Source organism: Podarcis pityusensis, assembly GCF_964106645.2.
Source record: "Podarcis pityusensis genome assembly, chromosome: 8".
Taxonomy (NCBI): domain Eukaryota; kingdom Metazoa; phylum Chordata; class Lepidosauria; order Squamata; family Lacertidae; genus Podarcis; species Podarcis pityusensis.
In genome coordinates this window covers 75,187,973-75,214,227 of record NC_138033.1, presented here as the reverse complement: position 1 = coordinate 75,214,227, position 26,255 = coordinate 75,187,973, and the positions used below count along the sequence as shown (strand labels likewise).

The following is a 26,255-nucleotide window of genomic DNA, read 5'->3' as shown; positions in this document are numbered from 1 at the left end:
TTAGCGGTGTTGGAAAGGAAATAAGGCATACTGGAATGCCTGTTTCTCCACTATTTAGACTGCCATTAGCAGAAACCTTCTGGGAGTCGGGGCCCAATCCAGCCCAGATCAAACACCGGGGTTTATTAAGTCCTTTGTTGGCAATGAGCAAGAGTTAAACATGTGCTTAACCCCCCACCCTGCCAATTGTAACGAAGGGTGCCTGTGGTCATGCCTCATACCTCTTACTATGGTGTCCTTGGAACAGAAAGAGGGAAGACCATAAATTGAACATGCTGTTATTATAATCACATCTCCCGAGTGCAATCTAGATCTTTCCAATTAAGATGTGTTTCTGCCAGAGGTTTAACCTGAGTTTAAAACTTCCATGGGTTTTCTCCCTCTGGGGCTGTAGTTGTAGACGGTGGCAGAGTTATCCTCTCCCTTGCATCCTCAGTGCCCTGGCAGAGCGAGGGCTCCCTGGAGTTCCTTGGATCGAGACTTGATAGGATTTAAAACCAGGTGAAGATGGTTGGTGATGCAGACTAGGTTGGGAAAAGAGCCTGTTTCGCAACCCTCGTGAATCCTTTGTGCCCTTTTGGAATCTGAACAAAAAAGAACTTGGTTTACTCTTTGTTCCCAAGGCCAAAATTGCTATTTTGTTTTTGTTTTTCTAAAGTTCATCATCTCCGCCACTGCTCAGGTTTCTCAATCACCTGCCTTGGCGTATTCCTGATTCCTTGCCGTTCTTTCTCCTCCCCTTCTTTCCTCCCCTGGGAGAGGCATGTCTGCTTCTGGCATCTGTCCCCTTTTCTGCAAACGCGTGGCAAAGAAGCGATTTAAATTTTTTAGCAATGCCCCTCTCTTCTGTCAATTACGCCCCCCCTTTCCATCTCTTCAAGGCCTTCTGCTTCTGCAATTGACCACCTCTTCCTGTGTGCTTTGCAAATGCCATCTTCCCTGCTGCTGCTGCCACTCCTCTCTTTTGCCATCTTCCACTCCAAAAAGCCTGTCCTTAACTCTCTCTCTCTTTCCTCTTTCCTGCCATTCCTCCCCTGGGCCGCAGCCTCGGTTTCCCCTTCAATTCATGGCTCCTCTTTGATGCCCGCCCCAAGAGGCTCTTGCAAGGAATATAGTGCCGTGTGGCATTTGGAACCTCAGAGCAGATGGCGATTTAGCTTTGGATGTTTCCCCATCGGAGTCCCCTTTCAAATTACTCCGCAATATGCTCTGTACAATGCACCCTCCTGGTTGCTGGTTTCTGCAATCCCTTGTTGTGGTGCTGACTGTTACGCCCTTGCTCCCCGGCATATCATGGACTGCAGTAGTCCAGCCAAGCTTTCCTTATAGCAGACAGTCAGGCCTCTGTCTCTTGCTCTCTGGGGGAAGGATTGTAGCTCAGTAACAGAGCATGTGCTTTGCAAGCAGAAGGTCCCAGGTTTTAACCCAGGCAAGTCTGGGGTTGCACTCTGCCTGAAACCCTGGAGAGCTGTTGCCACTCAGTGTAGGTGTTACTGAGTAAGATAAACCCAACAGTCGTGACGCTGTGTATAATGAAGTTTTCTGAGTTCTGTTTCTTCCCTCTCTGCTGCCGCTGCCCCTTTCTCTGCTTCTCAAAACCAGAGTCTACAATTACCTATTTCATATAGCACATGCAGAAAAGCATTGGGGACGGGGAGCACAGAAAGCTGCTGTATACTGAGTTGTACCAATGGTCTATCTAGCTCAGTAATGCCTACACTGACAGGCAGAGGCTCTCCAGGGTTTCAGGCAGGGAGTCTGTCCCACCCCTACCTGGAGGTGCTGTGAACTGGACATAAGAAAAAGCCTCCTGGATCAGGGCAGTGGCCCATTTAGTCCAGCATCCTGTGTTCACCTTTGACCTTTTGCATATAAAGAGATGTGGCCATTTGCAGGAACAGAGGAGGCAGGAGTCTCTCTCAGCCTTACCTGGAGGTGCTTTTGGCAATTTAACCTGAGACCTTCTGCATGCCAAGCAGGCATTTTAACCACTGGGCTATGGCTGGGTTTAGCGTTCCAGCGGAGATGCTAGCTAGCCCCACAATTTAATTAACATGAGTGTGGATCTTCTAGCCATTTCCTATAAACATTCTGTAGGTGCAAAGTGCTTCCGCGAGAGAGCCGTTCACTGCAGGAAGCCAGCTTTAAAATTTTGCACCATTCAAGCCTCCAGATAGTGACTGAGGATACACACAGCCCAATATAGAAACCTTGCTGTGGTTTCTGCAACGTCGCACCTTGCCCAGACAGTGGCTACAGCTGAGTGCATTCTGTGGGTTTGCCATGCAAATGCAGAATCTACTGTTACAAAATCTCATATCCTGCTCTGTATGGTGGCAAGTCACATGTCCTAGTGGGAAGCCCGCATGCAGGACATGAGAGTAGTTGCTCTCTCCTGCTGTCGATCCTGGTATTCTGGCCTGGTTCACGCATAATGCTAAGCCATGCTTTGCAAACTGTGGTTTAATTGGACCATCCAAACCCAGCCCACAAACAACCCTTGGTAACAAACCAGAGTTTGCTGTTGGTTTGTAAACCTTGTTCTGTGAACCCGGAGGGACCATATAGACATAATGACTTCCCATTTCATGTCAGACACTCATGCAGGTAGCTCAACACATAACATAGCAGCACCGCATGCCAGGCTCCAAGAAGTGTGAACCCAACTTGAAATTAGCACCTGACTAACCAAGGAAGGCAGGGGCGGGGTTGAATTTATTTTCTTTGAAAATTGCTCTCATGATATTCACACTTCCCTTTTCCCTCTTTCTTTCTTTCTTTCTTTCTTTCTTTCTTTCTTTCTTTCTCACATTCAGGTTTTCCGGAAGCCAGCACTGCGGACACATTCACTGTGCATACCAATACCGAGAACATTATCACTGCCTTGACCCGGAGTGTAACTATCAGGTAAAAACCAGATGAAAATAAATCATCGGCGGGGGGGGGATCCTTAAATAGTACGGTGGGGCAAAGTTCAATCCCAGGCTTTGAAACAGCAAGGGTTTGTTGGGGAGAGGGGAGGAGCTTTGTTTGAGTCTTTTGAGCGCCACACTGGCTGCGAGCTAAATAGACCAGTGGTCTGACTCAGCAAAAGGTAGCAACAGTGAGATCATCTGCTTGGGAAGGGCCAAAGCTCAGTGGCAGAACACATTCAGAAGGTTCAGTCCCTGGCATCTACCAGCGATAAGATCTCAATGGTAGGTGATAGGGAAGGCCTCGTTCTACTCGAGACCCTGGGAAGCAGCTGCCAGTCAGAGTAGACCGACCTTCCCCCAGCTTGGTGCCCTGCAGATGATCATTGCCCATGCAGTAGCCAATGTGCTCTGAGTCACAATAGCTGGCTGTAACATCGCCTCCTACAGGAGCGATTTTCCCATTGGCACAAGGATCGTTTCTCAAGTCTTGCATTATTAATACAGCATCTACGTGGTTGTGCATACACAATACATTTGAAGCATGTTCGTTCATGCCAAAGAATCCTGGGAACTGTAGTTTGTTGTGGGCACTGGGAACTGTAGCTCTCTGTGGAGTAAAGTACCGTTTGCAGGATTCTTGGGACGAAGTGGGAGCGTGCTTGAAATGTGCTATAAATTCACAGTATGTATGCAGCCTGTGAAGCCACCCCAGATTTGTTTTCTACTAGGAACCTGGCACAGTAGATAGCTGTACCATTGAGATCAAAGCCTACTGTGCCCCAGGAACACTTTGAGATTTGGATGGTGGATCACAGGATTCAGCCAGAGGAACTGAATCCTGGAATTTGTTCATGCAACCATTAGCGTCCCTGCAAATCATTTTTGAAGGTTCTGCACATGACAATACCCTGCCGATGACCAGCTGGTTAGATACAGCCACTGCCCTGTGGAGGATTAGAAGGATAAATACGTGTCAGAGGCACTCACAAAACCAGTCACTGCACCCGCACATACAAATTGGGGTGTTTTCCCCATATAACTCCCCCATAGGCCAGCAGAGGGGGGAAACCTTCATCGCTTCAGATGTTGCTGGACTCCAGCTCCCATCAGTCCCAGTCAGTGTGGCCAGGGGTCGGGGTTGGTGATGGGAGCTGTAGTCCAGCAACATCTGGAGGGCTAAAGGTTCTTCACCTCTGCCATCAGCTAATGGTCTGCAGACACACAACCTTTTTTCCCTAAAGGGCAGCCTCGTCATCGGACCTCAATTCCAGTGGCATCATCCTATAAGCAGGCAGCAATCAGCTTCCTGTGATAGCGCAAGACGAGTAGAAACCTTAAGCCAGCAGACACCATTTGAAGCACAGGCTTCCCCTGGCTTCCCCTGGAGGAGCTGCGCTGTCAAGCAGACGGGGGCGGGTGACAAATCAGGCTCAGCCTAGCTGGCCAAGTGATGCCTCAGCAGCTACTGATGCAAAGCAACCATTGAGATGAGCAGCGGTCCTGAGATTGCGGTTTAGTTTCGGGAAGAGATGGTTGGATGCTGGGAGGAAGGGGCAGAAGCCAGGCTGCAATTGCTGGGAGAGGTGCCAGGGCAAGATTGTCAAGCCAGCTTCCCAGTCACATGCTGTGTTTGTTTACTCTGCACTTGAATCTGAGCGAGTGACGCCGCTGTTTCTGTGGTTAGGGCCTCTGCACATGGTGGGGCAGGAGGTGTGCAAGGGATTCCCAGGAACTGCCCGCAGCGAAATCTTGATTTCTGCCCTGGCACCCGCCAGGCTCGGAGGAACAACTTCAACCACAGCAAGGGAAACTGGCCCAGTCCTGGCCAAGCCCTGGGGGGCCCCGTGGGTTTCTATTGATTGAACCGGGGATGTGGGCAGTGACCATTCTGCACCAAAGAGGAGCCGTCTGTCTGATGAGACGGGCCGTAAGGAAACAAGAGGGCCTTGAAGAAAGGGGGGGAGGCTCTTGTAACAGACCTTGGGAGCTGTCCAGGCTTGTGGGTGGAATCGCCTGATCCCACCAGGGAATAAAGCTTTAGGCTGAGTTTTTCCAAATGCAAATTACCCTGCAGGCGAGATATATATTTCTTATAATGAATGGCGCTCAGTAATAAGTGGCCGCAAATTAACGGTGATTGGCAATGGAATTCCTGTAATATAACGCCTTGGGGAAATCAGCCCATGGCTCTTCTTTGGCGTTCCTGTGTAAATCCCAAAATTTAATAAAAGCAACAGAAATAGATCAGGATTTATTTTTAGTCTAGCAGGAAAATGGGTGGGAATTGGGGGAGGGGGAGATATTTTCCTATATGTGTCCAGAGGGTATTTTTCTTGGCATCTAGACAACCTACTCCATCCAACAGGCTAAACTGGGCTTGTAGCCTCCCTACCAGAGCTTGGAATAGGCGTCTCGAGGTGCTGGATACTTGGAAAGGGAAGGATTGTCTGCATATTGAAGTCTTGCCAACCAGGTGTCTCTAAGAATGGAAACCTGCTTTCCTAAGCTGTAGGAAGGGATTTTAGCTCAGTGGCAGGGCATCTCCTTGCATTCAGAAGGTTCCGTGTTCAATCTCCCTGAAACCCTGGAGAGCTGCTGCCAGTCAGTATGGACCAATGATCTGACTCGGTATAAGACCGCTTCCGATGTCCTGAGCTAGGGCAGTTTCATTCACAACACTTCAGTTGGTGCTTGCATTTTCCATTTCTCCCATTTCAAAATAAAGCCTCGGTTGGCTGGAATGCTGTTTGTTATAAATCCAACCTTCTTTTGTGGTGTTCACACATTGCCACCCTTTTGCCATTACTTATGAACACACTGTTAAAGCTACAAATGGCTTTAGAGTGCACAGTTGCTGAGCCTATATGAAAGGGATTCTTCCTCCAAAGGCCCTCCCCCAACTCATGTTTCCCCACCGCCTCAAGTAGTACTTAGCTTTCACAGTTTAATGTGGGACTGCCTCTTCCACACTTCCCAAACCAAGGTGTGAATGGAAAGACAGCTATCCTTTCTCCAGATTTTGCAGTGCAGTTTTCTGATCCAAAACTGTGTATAAAAATGTATTTGCGGGGGGAAATCCACACAAAGTATTAGTGAAAATAATATTATCTTATATATGCAATTGCTTACAAAAAAAGCTTATATTGGGCTGTACCCAGTCCTGCTCAGAATATACCCATTGGAATTAAAGGATGTAAAACTGACTTGGGGCTAATGATTTCTAGGGGTTGGGTCTAACTTAGTTGGGTAAAAAGGTACAGGGACCCCTGACCGTTAAGTCCAGTTGCGGATGACTCGGGGGTTGCGGCACTCATCTTGCTTTATTGGCCAAGGGAGCCTTCATACAGCTTCAGGGTCATGTGGCCAGCATGACTAAGCCGCTTCTGGAGAACCAGAGCAGCCCACGGAAACGGCGTTTACCTTCCCGCCGGAGCGGTACCTATTTATCTACTTGCACTTTGACGTGCTTTCAAACTGCTAGGTTGGCAGGAGCTGGGACCGAGCAATGGGAGCTCACCCCGTCGCAGGGATTTGAACCGCTGACCTGCTGATTGGCAAGCCCTAGGCTCTGTGGTTTAGACCACAGTGCCACCCGCGTCCCACTTAGTTGGGTCCAGCCCAAATTCTTGTGGAAATTGGACAACCCAAACTATGGACACTGAAGAAGAAAAAAGAGAAACTGAAATTGACAAAGATCTGCCCCTGCCTCCCTGCTCCCAGCCCTGCCTCACCTCTTCTGCGTCTTCTTCTTGCCCCCCAGAGATTCACAAGCAAGCAAGATGTGATCCGGCATTACAACATGCACAAGAAGCGGGACAATTCCCTCCAGCACGGCTTCATGCGCTTCAGCCCGCTCGACGACTGCAGCGTTTACTATCACGGCTGCCACCTGAATGGGAAAAGCACACACTACCACTGCATGCAGGTAACGATGCTGGGCTTCTGCCATCAAATGGCAGGAAGAGCGAAGGGACCCCCAGGGCTAGTATCTGCATGGGTGTTTTAACAGAGCCACCAACCCTCACGCGTGGCATGCATTTCCAGGTTGGAGCTAGGCTGGGAGTGGGGCGTGTGGTCCAGAGATTCCTTGGAAGGGGGGCTGTAGCTCAGTGGTAGAGCACCTGCATTGTCCAAGGATCAATGCTTAGCCTCCCTTGGTAGGGCTGGTGACACCATGGAGAGCCGCTGCCAGCCAGTGTAGACAGTGCTGAGCTAGATGGACAAATGGTCTGGCTCAGTAGAAGGCCACTTCCTATGGTTCCTTGTGCAGAAGTCATCTTCCACCACGGAGCCAACACGTTGCTGTGAGGATTCATAATGGGATTCTTATCTTTAAAGATACTACTAGATCCCCCCCATAGCTGCTTCGGGGAAGGCTGCTCATCTTGCCTGCCTATTGTGCCAGCTCATGGGATCAGGAGATCTAGAAGAGATTTCCCCAACCATAGTGCCCCAGATGTCGTTGCTTACCCACACATTTGATGTCTGAAAGAGATTGGGTTGTGTCCAATGCTTGTCCTTCTCAGACTAGATACATTGGAATTAATGACTTGACTAACATGTGTCCACGAATTTCAGTGGGTCTACTCTTGAGTAGCATTTTGTTAGCCACAACCTTCTATCTCTGGCAACCCACAGTGGCCAAAAGGATGTGATTGATTTTAATAGTTTTTGGAATGCTTTTTATTGCTTTTAGAAGGTTTTTTAAAAAGAATGCTACAGATACGTTTGTCACCCTGGGCTCCTTTCGGAGAAAGGGCAGAGTATAAATCAAACAAATAAATAATATCTGTTTAGCCACATGTTGCAGAAGGCAGACCGAGAAACCCCATTTATAGGCACAGATTTCTGAGAGATCCCTGTTTCACCAGGAGGTTGATTTTGGGCAGAAATCTCTCTGTCTAGGCTCACCTATCAGAGTCAACCCAAAGATGAGTAAAATGAGCATTTTTCTAAAGAGCTTTTTATTCAGATGAGTGCCATAGGCAACAATGGGGAACGTTGCTTGATTCCGTCCATTCCCGCTCAAATTTTGACAAGAAGAGTCATAAACAGCTCCGCTGTGTACCCAGGACAGGCACATTTCCTGGGTGTGGGGGAAAGGCCAGAGTTTGGAGTGGAGAGCTGATATTTCCCCCTTACACACATCCGGGCAGATCCTTTGTAGGAGTGATGGAAGGGTCAAGCTCTGGGGGTCTCTCTCCAGGGTGCTCCTTCCTCAAGCCAGAGAGGCCATCAGAACTGCCGCATTCCTCTGTTGATATACAACCTCTCTGCGCAAGGCCTGCCCTTTAGCAATCGCGTTTGTCCCTTTGTAGCCAGCTGCTAAGCCAATCAAATATTAATAACAGCCCAGTGTCAAAAGAAAGAAGGGAAGAAAGGAAGCTGGCTCTCTCACTGCCAGGGAAAAAAGAGGTTTGCGAGAATTATGGCGCAGCCTGTCGCTGCGAGGGGGGTTTCCAAAGCCAGCCATTTTGCAACCACACCATCTCCGGAAGCCGTATGTCAGGGATGGGGAAGCTGTGGCCTCCAGGTGGTATTGGGCTCCCATCATCCCCAGCCAGCATGCCCAGTGGTCAGGGAGATGATGGGCGCTCTAGGCCAGCAACAACGGGAGCTGGCCTGTTGTTCTTCAGGCTCTCTTGCAGCCATGGAAATCAGGCTGTCAGGAGGGGAGCCATGGTGTGGAGAGATCCCTCCATCACCCTAAACTACTTTAAGCCTACCTGTGCAAGGGGGATTTAGCCCTTGGGTGTACTCTCATTTCTACCAAGCACATGGGTTCTCAGGAGGAGGCCATTGACAGCTACCAGCCAGCCATGATGGCTATTCTCTGCCTCCACAATTGGAGGCAGTTTGCTTCTGAATACCAGTTGCTGGAAACCACAGGAGGGGAGAGGGATCTGGTGTTCCAGTCCTGCCTTCAGTGGTTCACCACTGTGAGAACAGGATTCTGGACTAGGTGGGCGATTGGCCTGATCCAGGAGGCCCTTCTTATGGGTTTCTGTGGAAGCTCATGAGGTCCCCTCAAGGGAGAAGATCAGCACTGACCTGGAGGGCCACAGGAGGGTGTTGAATTTGTTCAGCGCTGTCCTCTTACCCTGCAAAGGGTCGCCTGGCTTTGTCTTCCCCAGCCCAGGATAACTCCGAAATGTTTCTGGACTCCCAGTTCCCATCATCCGTGGCTCCTGCCTGCCTGGTTTGGGCTGATGGGAGTTGGGAGTCCAGCAATTTCTGGGAGGAAACTAAGCTGGCAAAGGCAGGCCTAGCCCATGTGAACAGAGAGCACACTCCTACAATGGGATCCGCTGCCCCGCAGCAGAACCGTTTGTGCGGAAGGAATTTTGTGGGAATGGGTAGAAAGGGTTGCCCGAAGCCAATGCCCATGTTAAGAAGAAAAGGCCTTGGAACAGGACGAGTTCCCAATTTGAGCAAATATCTCATAAACAGCAGTATTTGCGCCTGGCCCTCTCCTCCCTCCCCCCCCCCACCTTTATGTCCATAATTGGCATGGACAAAATTCAGTTAGTTGTTTATACCAATGGACATTTTTCATGCTTTAGCACAAAGAGCCCCATTGCAAATTATTCATGAGGAGTTTTTTGTTTAATTTTGCCTTTTAACACCACGGCCGGGTCTGTCTTCTTTCAAGGTGTCACTGTGGAAAGAAGCCCATGTTCTATCGGGAATCGCTTCGGATCTCTCTCTCTCTCTCTCTCTCTCTCTCTCTCTCTCTCTCTCTCTCTCTCTCCCCTCCGCCCCCCACTTCCCCCCCCGGGTGTTTTCCAGATGTTTTGTTATTGCCTCTTTGAATCAACCCAAGCTGAACCGAACCAGGAGTATGGGGCTGGTGTGGGGGTGGGAGACAGGAAGGGTGTTTTGATTTGCTTCATTTCTGAGATGGTGCAGGCGTTGGCACATGACACACAGAAGGTGGTGGGGAGGGCGAAAGCGCTCTTGGCGGGCACAGTGGCATTGTCAGATTCCACTGGAATTTTACTCAATATGGCAAATTAGCTCACTTTGCTCAGGAACAGCTGAGGGAGGAGGTAGGGTTTCAGCATTCCATTCCCAACACACACACATCATGCCTGTGAGTTTATAGCAAAGCAGATGACAAAGGGTGTTCGTTCCCTGTGGCCAACTTGATAGGGTAGCCAGGTCTCCTGCACTGGTCATTCACTGGCCATTCTCACAGTGGCTAACCAGACACCCCAAGGGGAAGGCCACAGGCAGCGCTTGAGTGCAGCAACAACTCTTGCAATTTCCAACAGCTGGGATTTAGAGGCATACTGCCTCCTGCACAACTATCACATGTGCCTGTCTCTGTTACATATTGCTGTTACGTTAAGCGGCTGGCAAGCTGGCTCACCTTGGACTGTGGAAGTAGACCCACTTGCTGGAAGCTGACCAGGTTGATCCAGCAGCTGCCAGCCTGACCTTCCAACTCCTCTACCTTTAGTGGGATAGGCCATAATTTTAGGACTGTTTCCTCCTCTTCCCCACTTGCTATTTTGGGAGAGGGACCCTGCAGCTAGAGCACGTCCTTTGCAGGAAGACGGCCCCAGGTTCCATCCCAGTCATCTCCAGTTAAAAAGATTGCAGGTGATACAGAAGACCTCACTCTGCCTGAGACCCTGGAGAGCTGCTGCCAGTCAGAGTAGGGAATACTGGCCTAGGCTGGTAAATAGCCTGGCACAATATAAGGCAGCTTCTCATGTCCTACTGTCTGTCATCCCCATGCCCTAAGTAAGTGTAGCTGGAGTGAATATCTGCCCCTTTTGCTCTGCTGCCAGGCAGGAAAGTTTCAGAAGTCATGGTATTTCTCCCAGGTGGAGATGCTCCTGTCCTTTATAAACTCTCTGCTCTCTCCTCAGCAACGTCTCTCAGGTGAGCTTATATGTCACTCTTTCTTTCATTTACCCAACCTTCACCCCGCCTCCTGATTGTTCCTTTGCACCAGGTGGGCTGTAACAAAGTCTATACCAGCACTTCCGACGTAATGACCCATGAGAACTTCCACAAGAAGAACACCCAGCTCATCAATGATGGATTCCAGCGGTTTCGGGCCACGGAGGACTGTGGCACGGTGGACTGCCAGTTCTACGGGCAGAAGACCACTCACTTCCATTGCAGGTGGGCTCTCTGCAAAAGGGGGAAAGAGTTCAGGTAACCCCGGGGGCATCACTCTGCTCTAGCCTGGTGCCCTTCAGGGCTACATGTTGAGCTACAGTTGCCATCATCCCTGATAGTTGGTCATGCTGACCAACGATGATGGCAGCTCTTGTTTACAACACAACCAAGAAGAACCTAAAGGACATGCTGGTCCAAAGAAAGACAGGTCTTACAGATCCTGCCCCATTAAAAGAGGCCACAACTACTTGAAACCCTTCAAGTTGAGGGCCAAAAGCTTGGGTAAAGAGGAAAGTTTCTGCCTGGTGCCTAAAATTAGATTAAAAAGGTGCTTCCCTGCAAAAAGCATTCCACAAGTGGGGAGTCACCACTGAAAAGGACCATTCTCATGTTGCCACCTCTCTAGACCTTCCTCAGTGAGGACACACAGAGAAGCGCCTTAGATGACAGTTGCAGGGTCCAAGTCAGTTCATGTGGAGAGAAGCAGTTGTTGAGGTACTTGGGTCCTGAGCCGCATATGGCTTGATAGGTCAAAACCAACACTTTGAATTGAGCCCAGAGTCTAACAACAACTGGACTGAATTGAGTTGGAGTCGAACAACATCTGGAGGGCCACTGGTTCTTCATTCCTGATGTACACCACTTGAGGATGACCCATGGAGTAATATGAATATTCTTAGCTATGGCAGCTCATTCACAAACACAGCTTGTGGGTTGTCTCCAGCTAAGTCCTGCCCAGAGAAGACCCACTGAAATCAATAGAGTTCAGTTGGTCCTGTCCATTAACTTCAGTGGGTCTACTCTGAGTAGGACTAGCATTGGCTACAATCTAACCATTTCATTCTCCTGTCCCCAAGTGACAGAAATGTACATGTGGATTTCTCTGAGATTTTTGCTGGGACTCTAAAATTAAAAAATAAATAAATCTAGGCATAAAGTACTGGAGACAGGAACATTTTGCAAAAATATTAATTCATGTAAAAAATCATATACCAGAAAGTGAGAGAACAAAGGAAAAGCCAAGAATGAAAAGATGGTGGCGGGGAGGTGGATCCAGTTACAAATCAGGAATCTCTCTTATACCAAGGCTTAGTTCAGACCTCCTTGTATTTGAGGCATATCACTTGAACCTGAAGGGTAGCTCCAAGGCAGAGCATCTGCTTTGCATGCAGAAAGACCTGGTTCCAATCCCCAGAAGCATCTTCAGGTAGGGCTGGGAATGTCTCTCGTCTGAAACCCTGAAGTGCCGCTACCTCTCTGCGCTGACAGTACTGATCTCACTGGTCTGATTCAGTATAAAGCATCTTCCCATGTTCTTGTGAAAGCAATGGTGAGCATTGCTCCTTAACCCTGGTTGCTATCTGCATAGTTTGGCACAGTGGTTTCCAAAATGAAGCCAAGATCTGGGGTAGCGGGTGGAGATCGAACTGCTCTACGTAGCACTTCTGCTCAGATATACAAATGCCTGCCCTATTCTATGCCTGATTCCCCTGTCGCACCTCACAGGCGTCCTGGTTGCACTTTCACCTTCAAGAACAAGTGCGACATCGAGAAGCACAAGAGCTACCACATCAAGGACGACGCCTATGCCAAGGACGGCTTCAAGAAGTTCTACAAGTACGAGGAGTGCAAGTATGAAGGCTGTGTCTACAGCAAGGCCACCAACCACTTCCACTGCATCCGACCCGGCTGCGGCTTCACCTTCACCTCCACCAGCCAGATGACCTCCCACAAGCGCAAGCACGAGCGCCGCCACATCCGCAGCTCGGGCGTGCTGGGCCTGCCCGCCTCCCTCCTGGGGGCCAAGGACAACGAGCAGGAGGAGTCCAGCAACGACGACCTCATTGACTTCTCCGCCATGAGCTCTAAGAACTCCAGCCTGAGTGCCTCCCCCACCAGTCAGCAGTCTTCCGTCTCCCTGATCGTCCCGGGAGCGCCCTCCTCGGCAGCAGAGCTCTCGGCCTCGCAGGCCTCCAGCAAACCCAACAACATGCCGACGGCTTCCAAGATCCCCGGCCTACTTTCCCAGGCCCTCCCGAGCAATATCCCTTTGGCCCTGGCGCTCTCCAACGCAGCACTTCCCGGAACGGCGGGCTCTTACTTCCCTATCCTCCCCAGCCGGGTTGCCACCCCGCTGCCCGCCGGCTCCGCCAGCTTGATAGCCGCCAGTGCTTCCGGTAACAACCCAGTGCCGTCTGCCAGCTCCCCTTCCCAGGCCATCTCAGGTTCCAGCGAGGCAGCGGCCACCTCTTCCCCAACTCCGGCAGCATCCATCATGGAGAGGATCTCCGCCAGCAAAGGCCTGATTTCGCCAATGATGGCCAGGCTGGCTGCTGCAGCACTTAAGCCCTCAGTGGCTGTGGAGGCAGGTGAGTCTGTTGGCCCTCCTGGTTGAATGAGGGGGGTTATTGGTCCAGTCGGGATTTGGAAATCTCACACACATGGGGAAAGAAGGGACTCAGGTTGCTCCATCACACTGGAGAAGGTGGGGAGCCTTTTTATTGTCAAAGATAACACGGCTGCTTCTGCAGCTCAGGAGACCTTGCATCTAGGCAGCTATTCCCAGGTCCGTGCACTATGGAACAGTTGCAGCAACTGGGGACCACTCTCCCTCCACTAGACCTTCGTCCGATGGGCTGCACGCATGCAGCTAGAGACTATGTCTGCATGGAAGCTGCCTCTGATCATCCCTCTTCAATCCCCTCCTGGTTCTGGAAGCCAGTGGTCCAGGGGAGAGTTGAGAAGCACCTGGCCCTTCACTTGCCTGACCGGCCTCTTTTTCCCTCTCTGAAGCTTCCCCTGCCTCTGATTCTTGCTTCCTGGCTGGTACAGGTCCCCACAGAGCACTGCCCCCTCTCTCGAGTCAGGCTGCAGCCCCCTTCCCCCAATGCACACTCGTCAGCGTTCTGCCAGTCCCTGACACTTAAACACAAATATAGTTTGAGGCTTCTTCTTGAGATGTGCTAGTGAAGGGGGCCCAAAACCTGTTTTGAACCTTGGTTCAAGGGAACAGGGAGGGAGATAACTTTTTGTTCTGTTACCTGTTTTCCAGATCAGCTGCCCAGATAGAAAGCAGGTTTGGTTTTGAAACACACATGGTGACTTTCCCAATCTGCTGCTGTCCCAGCCTCAAAGCCCAGCTGCAAAGTTCCACCTTTTTAGTGGTTCATTACGGACCTGTGAAGGGGAGAGCTGTAACACAAAGCCTATTTGCAAAATAAATGGGTGGAGACCCAGTCATTCTTTGATGGTGAAATCATTTGATGGTGGAATGCCAATCTGAGCTGACTGCACCATCATGGCTGACCTGTTCTAGGTCTTTGGGAGAAGCACATTGTGACTTGTCAGGGAGGTTTTGGAGGCAAACAGGGAGGGTTATATCTTTTCTGGGCAAGACAATGACTTGCCCAAACTGCCCCAGCTGACTCTTTGGCTCGGCCCCCTTCTATTCCCGCACATCAGCATGAACCCTGGATCGTTGCCAGCTCCTTGTAAGCATCTATTTCAGCCAACAGTTTCCTCTGTCCTCTCCTGCCATCCTTCTCTGGGGTAGTGGGGAGGAGAGGAGATGTTTACCCAGATTAGTTTCCCATTGATCCCTCTTTGGAACGGCAGCTGCCTCGGATGCTTTGACTTCCTGGATCTGAAGGAACAAGCAGCTCTCCTTCAGCCATCTCGGGACTCCTTGAGAAGCAGCAGCAGCAGCAGCCCGATCACTTCACAGCCAGATTAGGGGCTTTTACTGTGACTAATGGAGCCTTTCGCAGTGCTAGCCAAAGATGCATAGCTGGCCTGTTGCAGCTGTAGCCGGGGAAGCTTGGGTATCACGGGCCTGTTTTTAAGCCTGCTGCAAATGTGCATGAGCCCAAACGGAGGGAATCAGACTTTCCTGGTCATACTGAAAGTTAGATTGCTGTCGCATTCTTCATCAAGATGACTTCTTTCCAGAGAGTGGAGAGAGACAGAGACAGGCAGAAATGGGGAAGGCTTTTCCAGCAGTAGACTAATAGATGAGTTTCTATTCACACTCCATCTGTATTTGAAATATGCACTCTGGCTTTGCTTTCGGGTTTCCCATTGGGACACCTGGTGGGTGACTGTGAGGCCAAAATGTTGGGCCAGATGGAAAGGTTAGGTGGAGGCCTGCAAGGGCCAGTCCTCCTGTTGGGGAGGAGGAGGAGGCTGCCTCAGGCAGCACATGCCTGGGAGCCAGGAGTGGGGAGGGAGAGCACATAGCAAGGTGATGAAAGACAGAGCTATATGTGCCACATGGCCTGTTCTGTCCCCTTAAGCTGCCCTGCCACTCTCAGGTGTGGTGAAAGACGCTGTTCTATCACCATTGTTGAAGTCAGATTCAACTTGTCAGCTGGGGAGGAAGGAGATGCCGTTTTGTCCTTCTCGGGCACCAAAAGCCAGTGCTGTGCATAAAGTTGTCAGAAACCTTTTTTTTTCTTCTTAATCATTTATTTTTCCTGAAAGAGAGAGGTCATTGCGGGAACTATTTTTCCTCTTTTAAAAAAATAAAATGCCACTTGCTGTCTCTGAAGCAGTTCACCGTCAGCTGTAGTGCCTCCGGGTAGATTAATATTTTAGTCACTTGGGGATTGTGGATGAAAGCCCGGCGGACATCTTCCTGTCAGCAGTTTCCCCCCTGCCATCTTTTAATCCTTTTCTCTGTGTCTGCCTCATTCTTTTTTTATTTATTTAATGTGTTTTCGTAACTTTATGGGACGTTTGCCCCTACTTTTTTCTTCTTCTTTTGAGGCAATTTCATTACATATATTTTTTATAAATTATATTTTTTCCAATGTAGTTTGGGGCAAGGAGTAGAGACCCAAAGGCCAGGCGGTGGCACTCTCTGGCCGGGACAAGGCAAGATGGCGGAAGAGGTCGCGCAGTTTGAACCAATCTGATTGGCTGTCAGTTTCGATAGACCTGACACCGCAGACGTTCCTTTTGGGCATGCTCAGTGAGGAGGCCGGAATGCGGTCGCCAAGGCAACGTTGAGATTGGGGAATGGGAAGGGGGCTTGACTAGCAGTCTCAAGCTGCCACATTGCCTCAGCATTAACAGAGTCTTTAATAAACGCTTAAGAGGCAGCCCCGCAAATTAGTTATGACAGTTTGCGCAGAGCATCAGATCTCCCCCTCGCTCCTGCCGCCCTCCTCCTTTAAAGGGCCCGTAGCCTGGACAACTTTGACATAATTTTGCAATAATTATCACTTGGAAGAATTTCCGCGCCGGGGTGGACGTCAGAACCGATCACGTCAACCCGGCAATAAATGCTGACCAGCAGACTCAGGCCATTCCTTTTCTCTCCAACCTTACTGTTGCCGTTGTTGGGGTTTTTTAACTTTCTTGTGCATTATTTGATATTGTTTGATCGTTATTGTCAGTTGGCTTCCTTTATTTACTTATTTAAAACTTTATGGGTTTTCCTCCCCCCTCCCTCCCTCCCCGCCTCCCTCCCTCCTCCCCTTCCTTCTCTCTAAAACGCAGGGAATGGACAACCAACCACTCCTGGACGGTTTAACCCAGCTCAGATTAAGCAAGAGGCTACAGAGAATCCAGGCTCCGTGTCCACCGTGACCCAGGATTCCTTGCAAGAGCACAGCTTGGACCTGAGTGTGAAGGATCATGGGTAAGAGAGGGAGGCTCTGCAGCGACAGATTTGGGTGATGAGGAAGAAGAACATGGCAATGTCCTAAAAGCTTGAGCGTGGGTGGGGAAGAGGGCATCATCAGAAGCCTCTCAGTCTGACTAGAGTGGTTAAGATAAACGTGGCCAGGCCTACTGCTGGGAAGAAGTTCATTGGAGACGGCAGTCTGTGCACCAGGCCCGTTTGTTCAGCTTTTCAGTAGCCCCCAGCCTGGCTCACCTACCCTTAAACTCCACCTCACCCTTTTTAGCTGTGTGAGTGAATCCATCAGAGTTTTGCCTGGGTTGCGGGGCAACCAGCTCCCTCTGCTCCCATGAGCTTTCTTTAAGGCACTGTTTGCCAACCTGGTGCCCTCTCTTGTGCTTTGGACCACAACTCCGATCAGCTGTGCCAACTGGAGGGGCTGATGGGAGTTGTCACCCAAAACACTTGGAAGGTGGCAGGTTGGCCTAGTTGGCATCCAGACACCCTTCATTCATTTCCTTGGAGTGCTGTTATAACTCAGAACCAGGACGGGGTTGAGCGGTGAAGAGCAGGACAACTTGGTGTTGGACGTAAGAACTGTCACTCTCCCGCTTACGTCTCAGCCAAGTCTTCAGGTGCTGGACTGGCTAGGCCAGTGAGCTTGACCCTGGCTGGCTGGAGAGAGTGGCTCCCACCTCGTCCGTCCTTCTCCAGCAGGTGGAATGTGAGGATGGGGACCCCAGTTTGAAAGGAAAATTAATTGCAGTCGTCGTCATTCCCCCCGCCCTCACCAATGCACATCTTAACTAAACCCTGTTGGTTTGTGTGTTCCAGTAATGAATCAAATGGCCACACAGTCTCGGCAAATTCATCTCTTTTATCCTCGCTTATGAATAAGGTAAGAGCCATCCATCAAGGGCCTTTCATTCCCCCCACCAAGAGAAATTAAAGCCACGGTGGCGAGGTGGGGAGGGAGGGGGAGACGCGTTTGTTTTTTAATGTTTTGCCTCTAATAAGATGAGTTTGTACCATTTAAATTTTGAGACCATTTTTCATCGGGTATAATTTCAGAGCCACTGCTTACGAATTAATTTAATGAACTGGCTGAAGAAATATATCGCAGCCTCTGACATCTTCTTCTCTCTCCCCCCACCCTCCTATCCCTTTGGAAACGGGAGGCCTCCAAAAGGGGTTTGTTTTTTAATTTCCAAACCAGACAATTCCTCTTTTGTTTCCTGTTATTAATTCTATTTATTTACCGTAAAAGTTTTCTGAGGGTGGTGGCAGGTGGTTATTTTTCTGAGTGGAGGAAGCAGGGCAAGCGTGGGGGAGGGCAGGATATACCTGAAGTTTTGAGCCAGGATCTTTGATTCCATGCTTCCAGCACCCTTGAATGCCACTGCTCTGGAATATTTATTTTTTTAAGTGCATAATTCTTTTGTTAAGTTGGGGCAGGGGAGAATAATTATGCACCCAACAGATATATTTTTTCACCCTTTTACATGATAAATGCTACTTTGGCTAGATTAATTGTGCCCCCCGTAGCCAGCTGCATCTGCAGTCTGAGTATCCTCAAAGCCAGCCTTTGGTGTCCTGTTGCGTGATGAGTTTTCGAGGCATCCCTGTTTTCTTCCCCTGAGCTCTGAGCGTGAGATCCAGCCAGGGCACAGAACCCCCCAGAAAGGACAATGTGACTTTGTCTGATGTGTTCTATCTCTCTCTCTCTCTCTCTCTCTCTCTCTCTCTCTGCCTTCCCTTGTCCATCCATCCCAGAAAGCTTTTTATTTCCTTCTCTCATCAGGATTTCAGTTGTTCTTTTAGCACATTATCGAGCTGGACTGTGCCACTGTGTATTTTCAGCTCTTCTTTAAATATGTCAAAGCACCTGCTGATTTGGATTGTTAGAGGGTGGTTTGGGGGGGGGGGGTTTGTTCTCCAAAGAAGGAAACTCGCAGAATTTGGCCAGTTTTTTCTTTCTTTCATAAACTGTATATACCGTTACACACACACACACACACACACCAAAAAGCACTCAAAGCGGTTTTGTTTTGTTTTGTTTTGTTTACTGACTGTAGATAAAACCTGACTGTAGCCCCAGAGAGCACTAGGAACTCATTCTGCAGAAGTGGGCTCCACAATCTGATCTTGAGCCCTCTTCAGATTTCTCCCAGCAGCTTAATACTGCTTCCCAAATAACTGACAACCAAGGAGAAGAATTCCCTTTTGTAGTGAGGGAACCACTCATTATTAGACCTTAAAACAAGGAGCATCACTGCTCTGGGAGCTGGTATAAAGAGGCAGGGACCTACTTAACAACTGCCAGGGGTCTTCTTCCCCAACCTAGTGGCCCGTGTGTTTGTGCTAGCTGAGGCTGATGGAAGTTGTACTCCAAAATGTCTCATTGTGGAAGGTTTCCCTAGCAAGTACACAGTTGTCATAGGATTTGGACCTGGGCTTCCTTTGCTCCACTTGACTCCACTCCCCAAGCCTGTTCTTTTCTGTTACTTTTTAGGACAAACCACAACTTATTTGTGGGATAATCTCAGACGAACTCAGAATTTATCTCCTAACATACCACATCTACTTTCTCCCCACAGATGTCTCAGACCAACCCCAACCTCGGCAACCTTCTTGGCTTGAAGGTGGAGGCTGACGGCAGCCCTCTGGGAGCTTCAGGTGATGCCACGCAATACCTGGGCAAGACAGTGAAGGCTCTTGTCCAGGAGAAACTCTCTGAGCCCTGGAAGATGTACCTGCGCAGGTGAGGGCAGGTTCTGACCCAGGTTAGGTGGTGTAAAGGGGATTGGTATGATACCAACATTACCCACTTAAAAACCATTCGGGGATTTTGTGGCACTCCCTGCTGAGGTTGGGCATTTCTGCTCCCTGTATAGAGCCTAGTAAAGACCTTCTTATTTCAGCAGACATTTGGAGATGGTTGTAATGAAGCGGTATGTAAATTGTCAAAATAATGACATAAGGCTGCCTGTGTTCCTGCAGCAGTTCAAGATGGCTGTCACCATCTCAGCCCTGTCTCTGCTGCATTTAGATGCTTGAGCAGCACAGGTTGCACAATGTCACAGCCACCATAAATCTAAATTATCATGAGTTCCAAGGCTGTAATCATTTACATTTTATTTTACCATATTTAACTATCAAGTGGCTCACAAATACAGCCAGAAGCTGTATCATTCATTCATTCATTTAAAAAAATGTTTATATGCCGCTGTACCATAAAAATGTATCACAGCTGTTTACAACGAATATGAAAACAAAAAACAAAACAATAAAATCATAAAAAGAGTGAAAAGTGAAAAGAAATTAAAAAGGAGCCTCACCAATGATCGAGCTGGAATGGTTCAGGCAATTTCTGCAGGATCTTACTTTAAAAAAGTAAGGCACTACATAAAAACAAGGAGGGGAAAACCAATATATCTAAAAGAGGAGTTGAAACAGATAAAATGAATTGCTATTAAAGCCTAAAATAGAACAGGCTTTTTCTGGTGTCTTCAAGAGAGTAAGGAAGGCGCCAAGTTAGTATATCTGGGGAGGGAGCTGTGCAATGAAGGAGCCACCACTGAAGAGGCCTTTTGAGCTGTGGCCTGATTTATTAAGGTGTGGCGCCCAGTGAAGGATGTCAGCATACAATCTCAGTTGAGAGCTAGGTTCACATGGGAGCAGGCAGCCCTCCTGATGCCCAGAAATAAGGGGGGGGCAATTTATGGCAAACCTGCAACCCTCCAATGTTGTTAGACTCCAACTCCCATCAGCCACAGTTAGCATAGCTGGTGGTCAAGGATGATGGGAATTAGAGTCTGACAACATTGGGAGGGTCCCAGATTGCATCCCTAGACGCAAAGCTCATGGGAGCTGGGAGCCCCATCCGGAAAGGAAGCTCCCTGCAGTGTCTCTGCATGAGTAGCTGCTCTGGCTTTTATTAAGACTGATGAAAACGGGGATGATGGGGCACCTGTGGCCCTTCCAACTTTTGTTAGGGCTGCAGCTCCCACCAGCCAGCATGGCCAATGGTCAGGGAGGTGGGAGTTGGAGTCCAACTACATCTGGAGCGATGCATATTCTTCATCCCTAGTTTATGGACTTATCAATCAAAACCAGCGCTATGAATTGAGCCTGGGTCCTACGGTGTGTTCTGTGCACGTCACCCCTTAGCAGGTCTCTCTCCCCTGAATCAGTGTTGTTGCCCCGATTCTTTCTGCAGGCTCCATTCCCCTGATGATTTCTCTGCCCTCGTTCTGGGGTTCCCAGCTCCTCCCAGACTAGCATAATTTGTAAATTTCATTAAGTTGGCTGTTTACTCCCTTTTCCCAGATTACTAATCAAGACATTAAATAAATTCAGACCAAGCCGGTCTCTTTCCCGGCAGGACTCATTGCACGCACACACACACACACACCCAAAAAAACCTTAGCGGCAGTCATTTGTCATTCTCCTTTATGATCCTTCAGCCTGTTTGTGCCCCAGAAGCTGTTACTTGCACCCCAGCCAGTTTGAGAACATATGAGAGATGCTATCAAAATGCCTTTACTTAGGAGACGGATTCATTGCCTCCCTCCTTCCACTCAGTTTATAACTATGTTTTTCTAAAATGTAATCCAGCTTTTCCAGAGAGAGGTTGCACTCTTCTAGAATCCCAAAGCTGTTCTCAGCATTCCTTTGATCTTCTAGGTGTTGAATATCTTTTCCGTAGAGATATGCCGCATTAATGAACACCTTGCCACCCCCCAAAACAATTCTTAGAAAAATTGTGGGGGCCGGTAGAGGGGGCCTTGAAGCTCCCCCTCCCCAGATTTTCAAACCATCAACACGTCTGCTCTCTTCAGACAGTGTCAGATTTGATAGAGAAAGACATTTACAGATGTCTTTCATCCTGAAAGGCAAACTATCTAGCTATCTGTTAGTACTGGATAAACTAGCAAGAGCTTTCATTCAGATAAAAAAAGGACCATATCATCAAACACTAATGTTGCTCCACTGAAAATGTCAATTTAAAGAAAAGAAAATCTTTGCCTTGTACAACAGTAACGGTCCTTGAACTATTTTAAGCCATTTTGGTGTGGTGTGTTACCAATAATATTTGGAACACTTCAACCCTTCTTTTCTCGAAATTGGTTCAAAGCAGTCAAAGACTCCACCTTTCCAAATGTGATAGAGAAGAGTGTATTAGAAGTGGCCTTTCTTTTCATAGTGCCAGTGTCCACTGACTACATTTCAGTTATCTCATGAGTAAAAGAAACAGTTTCCTTCTTTCAGGATCTCCCCCTGCCCTAAAAAAGGACACCTTCATCAGTGTTATTTTCAATATGTAAATGTATTTAAATTCAACCGATTCAAAGCCAAACAGTTAATTAAAACATTGACATTCCTATGGAATGATATCCTGATTTCCTCCTGCTCTAGTGAATTTCCCCCCTTTTGTCGCGCTGTATCTGTTTGATCAGCCAAGCCATTATGTTTAGGCGTGTGTAAGCTCGTGTCCTTGTCTCCCTGGTTCAAAGCCGACTGAGAAGTCTAGCTAAGCAAACGTAACTGGCAGCTGTGGAAGAGCCCTTTTTGGCAGGTATGCCTTGCTCCCAATATGTGGGAAAGCATCAAAGAGGCCACCAGCTTTTGCTGGTTCAGTCCCCACCATCTCCAGCTAGGGTTGGAAAAGGCACCTGCTTGAAACTCTGGAGGGTCATAGAATCAAGAGTGTTGGAAGGGACCCTGAGGATATGGGATAATATGCAGCTGTCCCTTACGGGGATCGAACCTGCAACCTTGGCATTACAGACAGCACTGAGGTAGATGGACCAGCGGTCTGTCTCAGAATAAGGCAGCTTCCCCATTTCTCTCTGTTAAGGTATATATATATGTCTCATTTTGGCAGATTTGGTACCAAGGACTTCTGCGATGCTCAGTGTGACTTTCTTCATAAAGTGCATTTCCACTGTGTGGTGGAAGAATGTGGAGCCCTCTTCAGCACCTTGGATGGAGCCATCAAGCACGCCAAGTAAGGGGATGAGCCAAGACACAATGAATTCCAATGCAAACACACACAATACTTGCAATTGCTCTCGATTAAAAGGCTGGAGGGGCAACCCCTGGGGTTACAGGAGCTGTGTGTGGCCTTGGCAGGATTCGGAAAGATGGTCCTGAGTGAACACAGTTGTTCACCCTGCAATCCCACCTGCCCTGATTTGAGATTTCATGGGTGGAAGTAATTGTGTTGGCCTTCCTTTTGCTATCTGGAACTTTGTTTTGGTTGGGAACATGGCACACTTCCTCCCTTTGCCTGGTGAGTGCAGCACAGTGGCTAAGAGTCCTGAGCTGTTCATCAGTTTGAATCTTGCCTCTGACACAGTAATCATAACTGTGGTTAAGCTCAGTTAGTTTGAAGCAGGCGACAGTGTCAGTTTGGAACAAACAACAAATTGCAGTTAATCTAAACCAGAAGGTGGAAACGCCTGAATTCCTCCTTGCCAACTGCGCTTGAGGAGATGAGGGGGCTAAGTGAGTGAACTCAAGGTTCATCTAGGGGAACCTTTGACTTTCTAGATGCTGCTGCACTCCAGCGCCCATCAGCCCATCCAATGATCATGGATGATGGTTGCTGGAATCCAACAACATCTGGAGAACTGAAGATTCTCCCATGCCTTTTCTAAACTATGCTTTAGAACGGCTTCTGAAGACAGCTGCCGTGTTTTGTCTTTGGGTTTCACATGGCTCAGGATTTTGGGACATAAATAAAAAGGGTGATTTAAGATACCTTGGAGGCCAGGAATCACCAGCACCACCTCCAGAAAGAAATAAAAGAGTTATCTATTACTAAAAATAATTTAAAAAGCAGGCATAACTTGGGTGTTTTTGGTTTTTTAAAAAAGGGGGCTGATAATAAAGGAGGAAGGATGGAAGAGTGAAAAGGTTGCTTACCTTTGTCCAAATGGAAACAAAGAACTTTGGGCTGTGTTGAACTAAGTTGCACTCAGAGGAGACCCATTGAAATTAATGAAATGAAGTTACGTTCCTTAACATCACTGGGTCTACTCTGAGTAGGACTGGGCTTGCATACAACCCTTTTTATCTACTCAGTGGTAATGACTTCCACTCTTTGGAAACATGGGTGTGGTGCACTAATCAGAATGGGAGGTGAGGTGTGGGCTGCAAAGCAATTTTCATGTATAAAGTGTATGAGCCTAATGTTAACTGCTTTCTCCCCTCTTGCCATAGTTTCCACTTCCGAACAGATGGCGGAGCTGTGAAAGGAAGCTCTGAATTCTCTTTCCCAACCATTGCTGAGACCAAGACTTCCTTAGCCCCTTCGTCACCCTCAGCTTCTTCTTCCGCTGCCCTGGCCAACACCTCTGCCCCGGATGTGCCCGCCCCGAGCTCGGTGACTGTGCCCTCCACTCCCACCCTCCTGGCCTGGAAACAACTGGCTTCCACCATCTCTCAGATCCCCACATCAGTGCCTAACCTGGCCACGTCCCCCTTGACGACGACTTCCCTCGAGAACGCCAAGCCTCAGGTCAAACCTGGCTTCCTCCAGTTCCAGGAGAAGTGAGTGACTTCACTTAAAGGGGAGAATGGAGGGCTGGGGGAGGCAGACCATCTTCCCCAAGAGCGATTTTCTCCCAAAGATCATATCCTTGCTGCTCCCCTTCCACAACCACAGTGTAATCCCAGCACTGCTCCCTCTCGTTTAAAGCCAGGATGCTTCTGGGTCTCTGCAGGTAGCAATGACACTACAGTGGTACCTTGGGTTACAAACACCTCAAGTTACAAACACTTTGGGTTATAGACTCCGCTAACCCAGAAATAGTACCTCGGGTTAAGAACTTTGCCTCAGGATGAGAACAGAAATTGCATGGTGGTGGCGCAGGTTAAGAACAATTTCAGGTTAAAAACCGACCTCTGGAACGAATTAAGTTCATAACCAGAGGTACCACTCTTGCTCCCACAAGAAGCAGTGATGGCCAGAAACCTAGATAGCTTTAAAAGACAAATTCATGGAGGAGAAAAAGGCTGTCAGTGGCTAATAGCCCTGATGGTTTTGTTATACCTCCAGTGCTGGAGCAGTATGCTTCTGAAAACTGCAGGAGTGGGGAGTGCTCTGGCACTCTGGTCTTGTTTATGGGCTTCCCATTGGGGCATTTGGCTGCCTGCTGTAAGAAGATGCTAGACTAGATGGGCCACTGGCCTGATCCAGCTGCCAAGCTCTTCTTAAGCTCTGTGTTCTTCTCTGCCTTCTCTTGCCTGGCTTTAAATGGGTTCTAGGACAAAATAGGGATTGGAGCATAGGAAGCTGTTTTGTCCCAATGGATCCATCTAGCTTAGAATAATCTACTTGGACGGGCAGTAGCTCTCCAAGGTCTCAGGCCAAGTGGGATCTTTCCCGCCACTTGCTCACCTGAACCTTTTTGCTTGAGTTCCCAGGGATTGAACCTGGGACTTTCTGCATACAAAGCAGGTGTACGACCACTGAGCTAGGTGACCATCCCCTTGAAGGGAAGAGATTTGAAAGGCCAGGATGGAGCATCTTAGTCATCTTAGTCGCGGGGGTGGGGGGACCCTGATTTCTAATAGCGATGATGCAATTAGAAGGGAGTTCAGGGAAGGCTGTCCAGAAACTTATTCTTCCTCTCTTTCTAATAAAAATTCCCCAGTGATCCATGCCTGGCAACAGATTGCAAGTATGCCAACAAATTCCACTTCCACTGTCTGTTTGGGAACTGCAAGTACGTGTGCAAAACCTCCGGAAAGGCCGAGTCCCACTGCCTCGACCACATCAACCCCAACAACAACCTCGTGAATGTGCGAGACCAGTTTGCTTATTACTCCCTGCAATGTCTCTGTCCTAACCAGGTAAGGGTGAAAGGCTTGGGGGGGGGGTGAAGGGACAACAGTGGGTGGGGGAGCCAAGGCAGGAGCTTGGAGCCCACTGGTGTCATGCTCTGACTACACCCATTGAAATGAATAAACATGTCTGACTTAGGTCCATTAACTTCAGAAGGTCTACTCTGAGTAAAATTTTATTGCATCCCAGAGAAGCAGAATGGGGTCGATGCCCCGCTGCTTTTCCCCGGAAAAACCCATTGTTTACAGCTGAATTAGAATAAACAGCAATCTGCAGAAAACACAATCTACATGGAAAAATACGTGCATTTCATAAGGGTCAGAGAGAAAAAATTCTACTGGGAGATTCCTACCACCAGACCTCACGCTAACTTGGTTGGGTTTTGTTCTGAGTCAGGGTTGCTGTTTGTGTTGTATGCTGACCTTGCTTGCCCTCATCTTCTCCTTCCAGCACTGTGAGTTTCGAATGCGAGGGCATTACCACTGTCTTCGCCCTGGCTGCTTTTTTGTGACCAACATCACCACCAAACTCCCCTGGCACGTGAAGAAGCACGAGAAGGCAGAGCGCAGAGCAGCCAACGGCTTCAAGTACTTCACCAAGAGGGAAGAGTGCGGCAGGCTAGGTAAGTCTCTCTCCTCTGGTGTAACACAGTGCTGGGGCAGGATCTTTCACCAGTTGGCAGCAGCAAAAAGTCTGACACTGGATCTAAAACCCACAAGGAAGTGTGCAT

The 26,255-nt window shown here is 48.8% G+C and overlaps 1 protein-coding gene across 6 annotated transcripts in view; it reads left to right on the top strand.

Annotated features, from left to right (window-relative positions):
- CASZ1 (castor zinc finger 1) overlaps positions 1-26,255 on the top strand; it is a 435,323-nt gene that overhangs the window by 396,930 nt on the left and 12,138 nt on the right. For all 6 annotated transcript variants that reach the window (XM_081015954.1, XM_081015956.1, XM_081015955.1 and 3 more), the window contains 11 exons: positions 2,817-2,907; positions 6,676-6,840; positions 10,879-11,051; positions 12,555-13,417; positions 16,548-16,689; positions 17,506-17,569; positions 19,269-19,432; positions 22,559-22,681; positions 23,899-24,228; positions 25,335-25,533; positions 25,976-26,147. In XM_081015954.1, the coding sequence (XP_080872080.1) occupies positions 2,817-2,907; positions 6,676-6,840; positions 10,879-11,051; positions 12,555-13,417; positions 16,548-16,689; positions 17,506-17,569; positions 19,269-19,432; positions 22,559-22,681; positions 23,899-24,228; positions 25,335-25,533; positions 25,976-26,147 (2,486 nt within the window). The remainder of the gene's footprint in view (positions 1-2,816; positions 2,908-6,675; positions 6,841-10,878; positions 11,052-12,554; positions 13,418-16,547; positions 16,690-17,505; positions 17,570-19,268; positions 19,433-22,558; positions 22,682-23,898; positions 24,229-25,334; positions 25,534-25,975; positions 26,148-26,255) is intronic.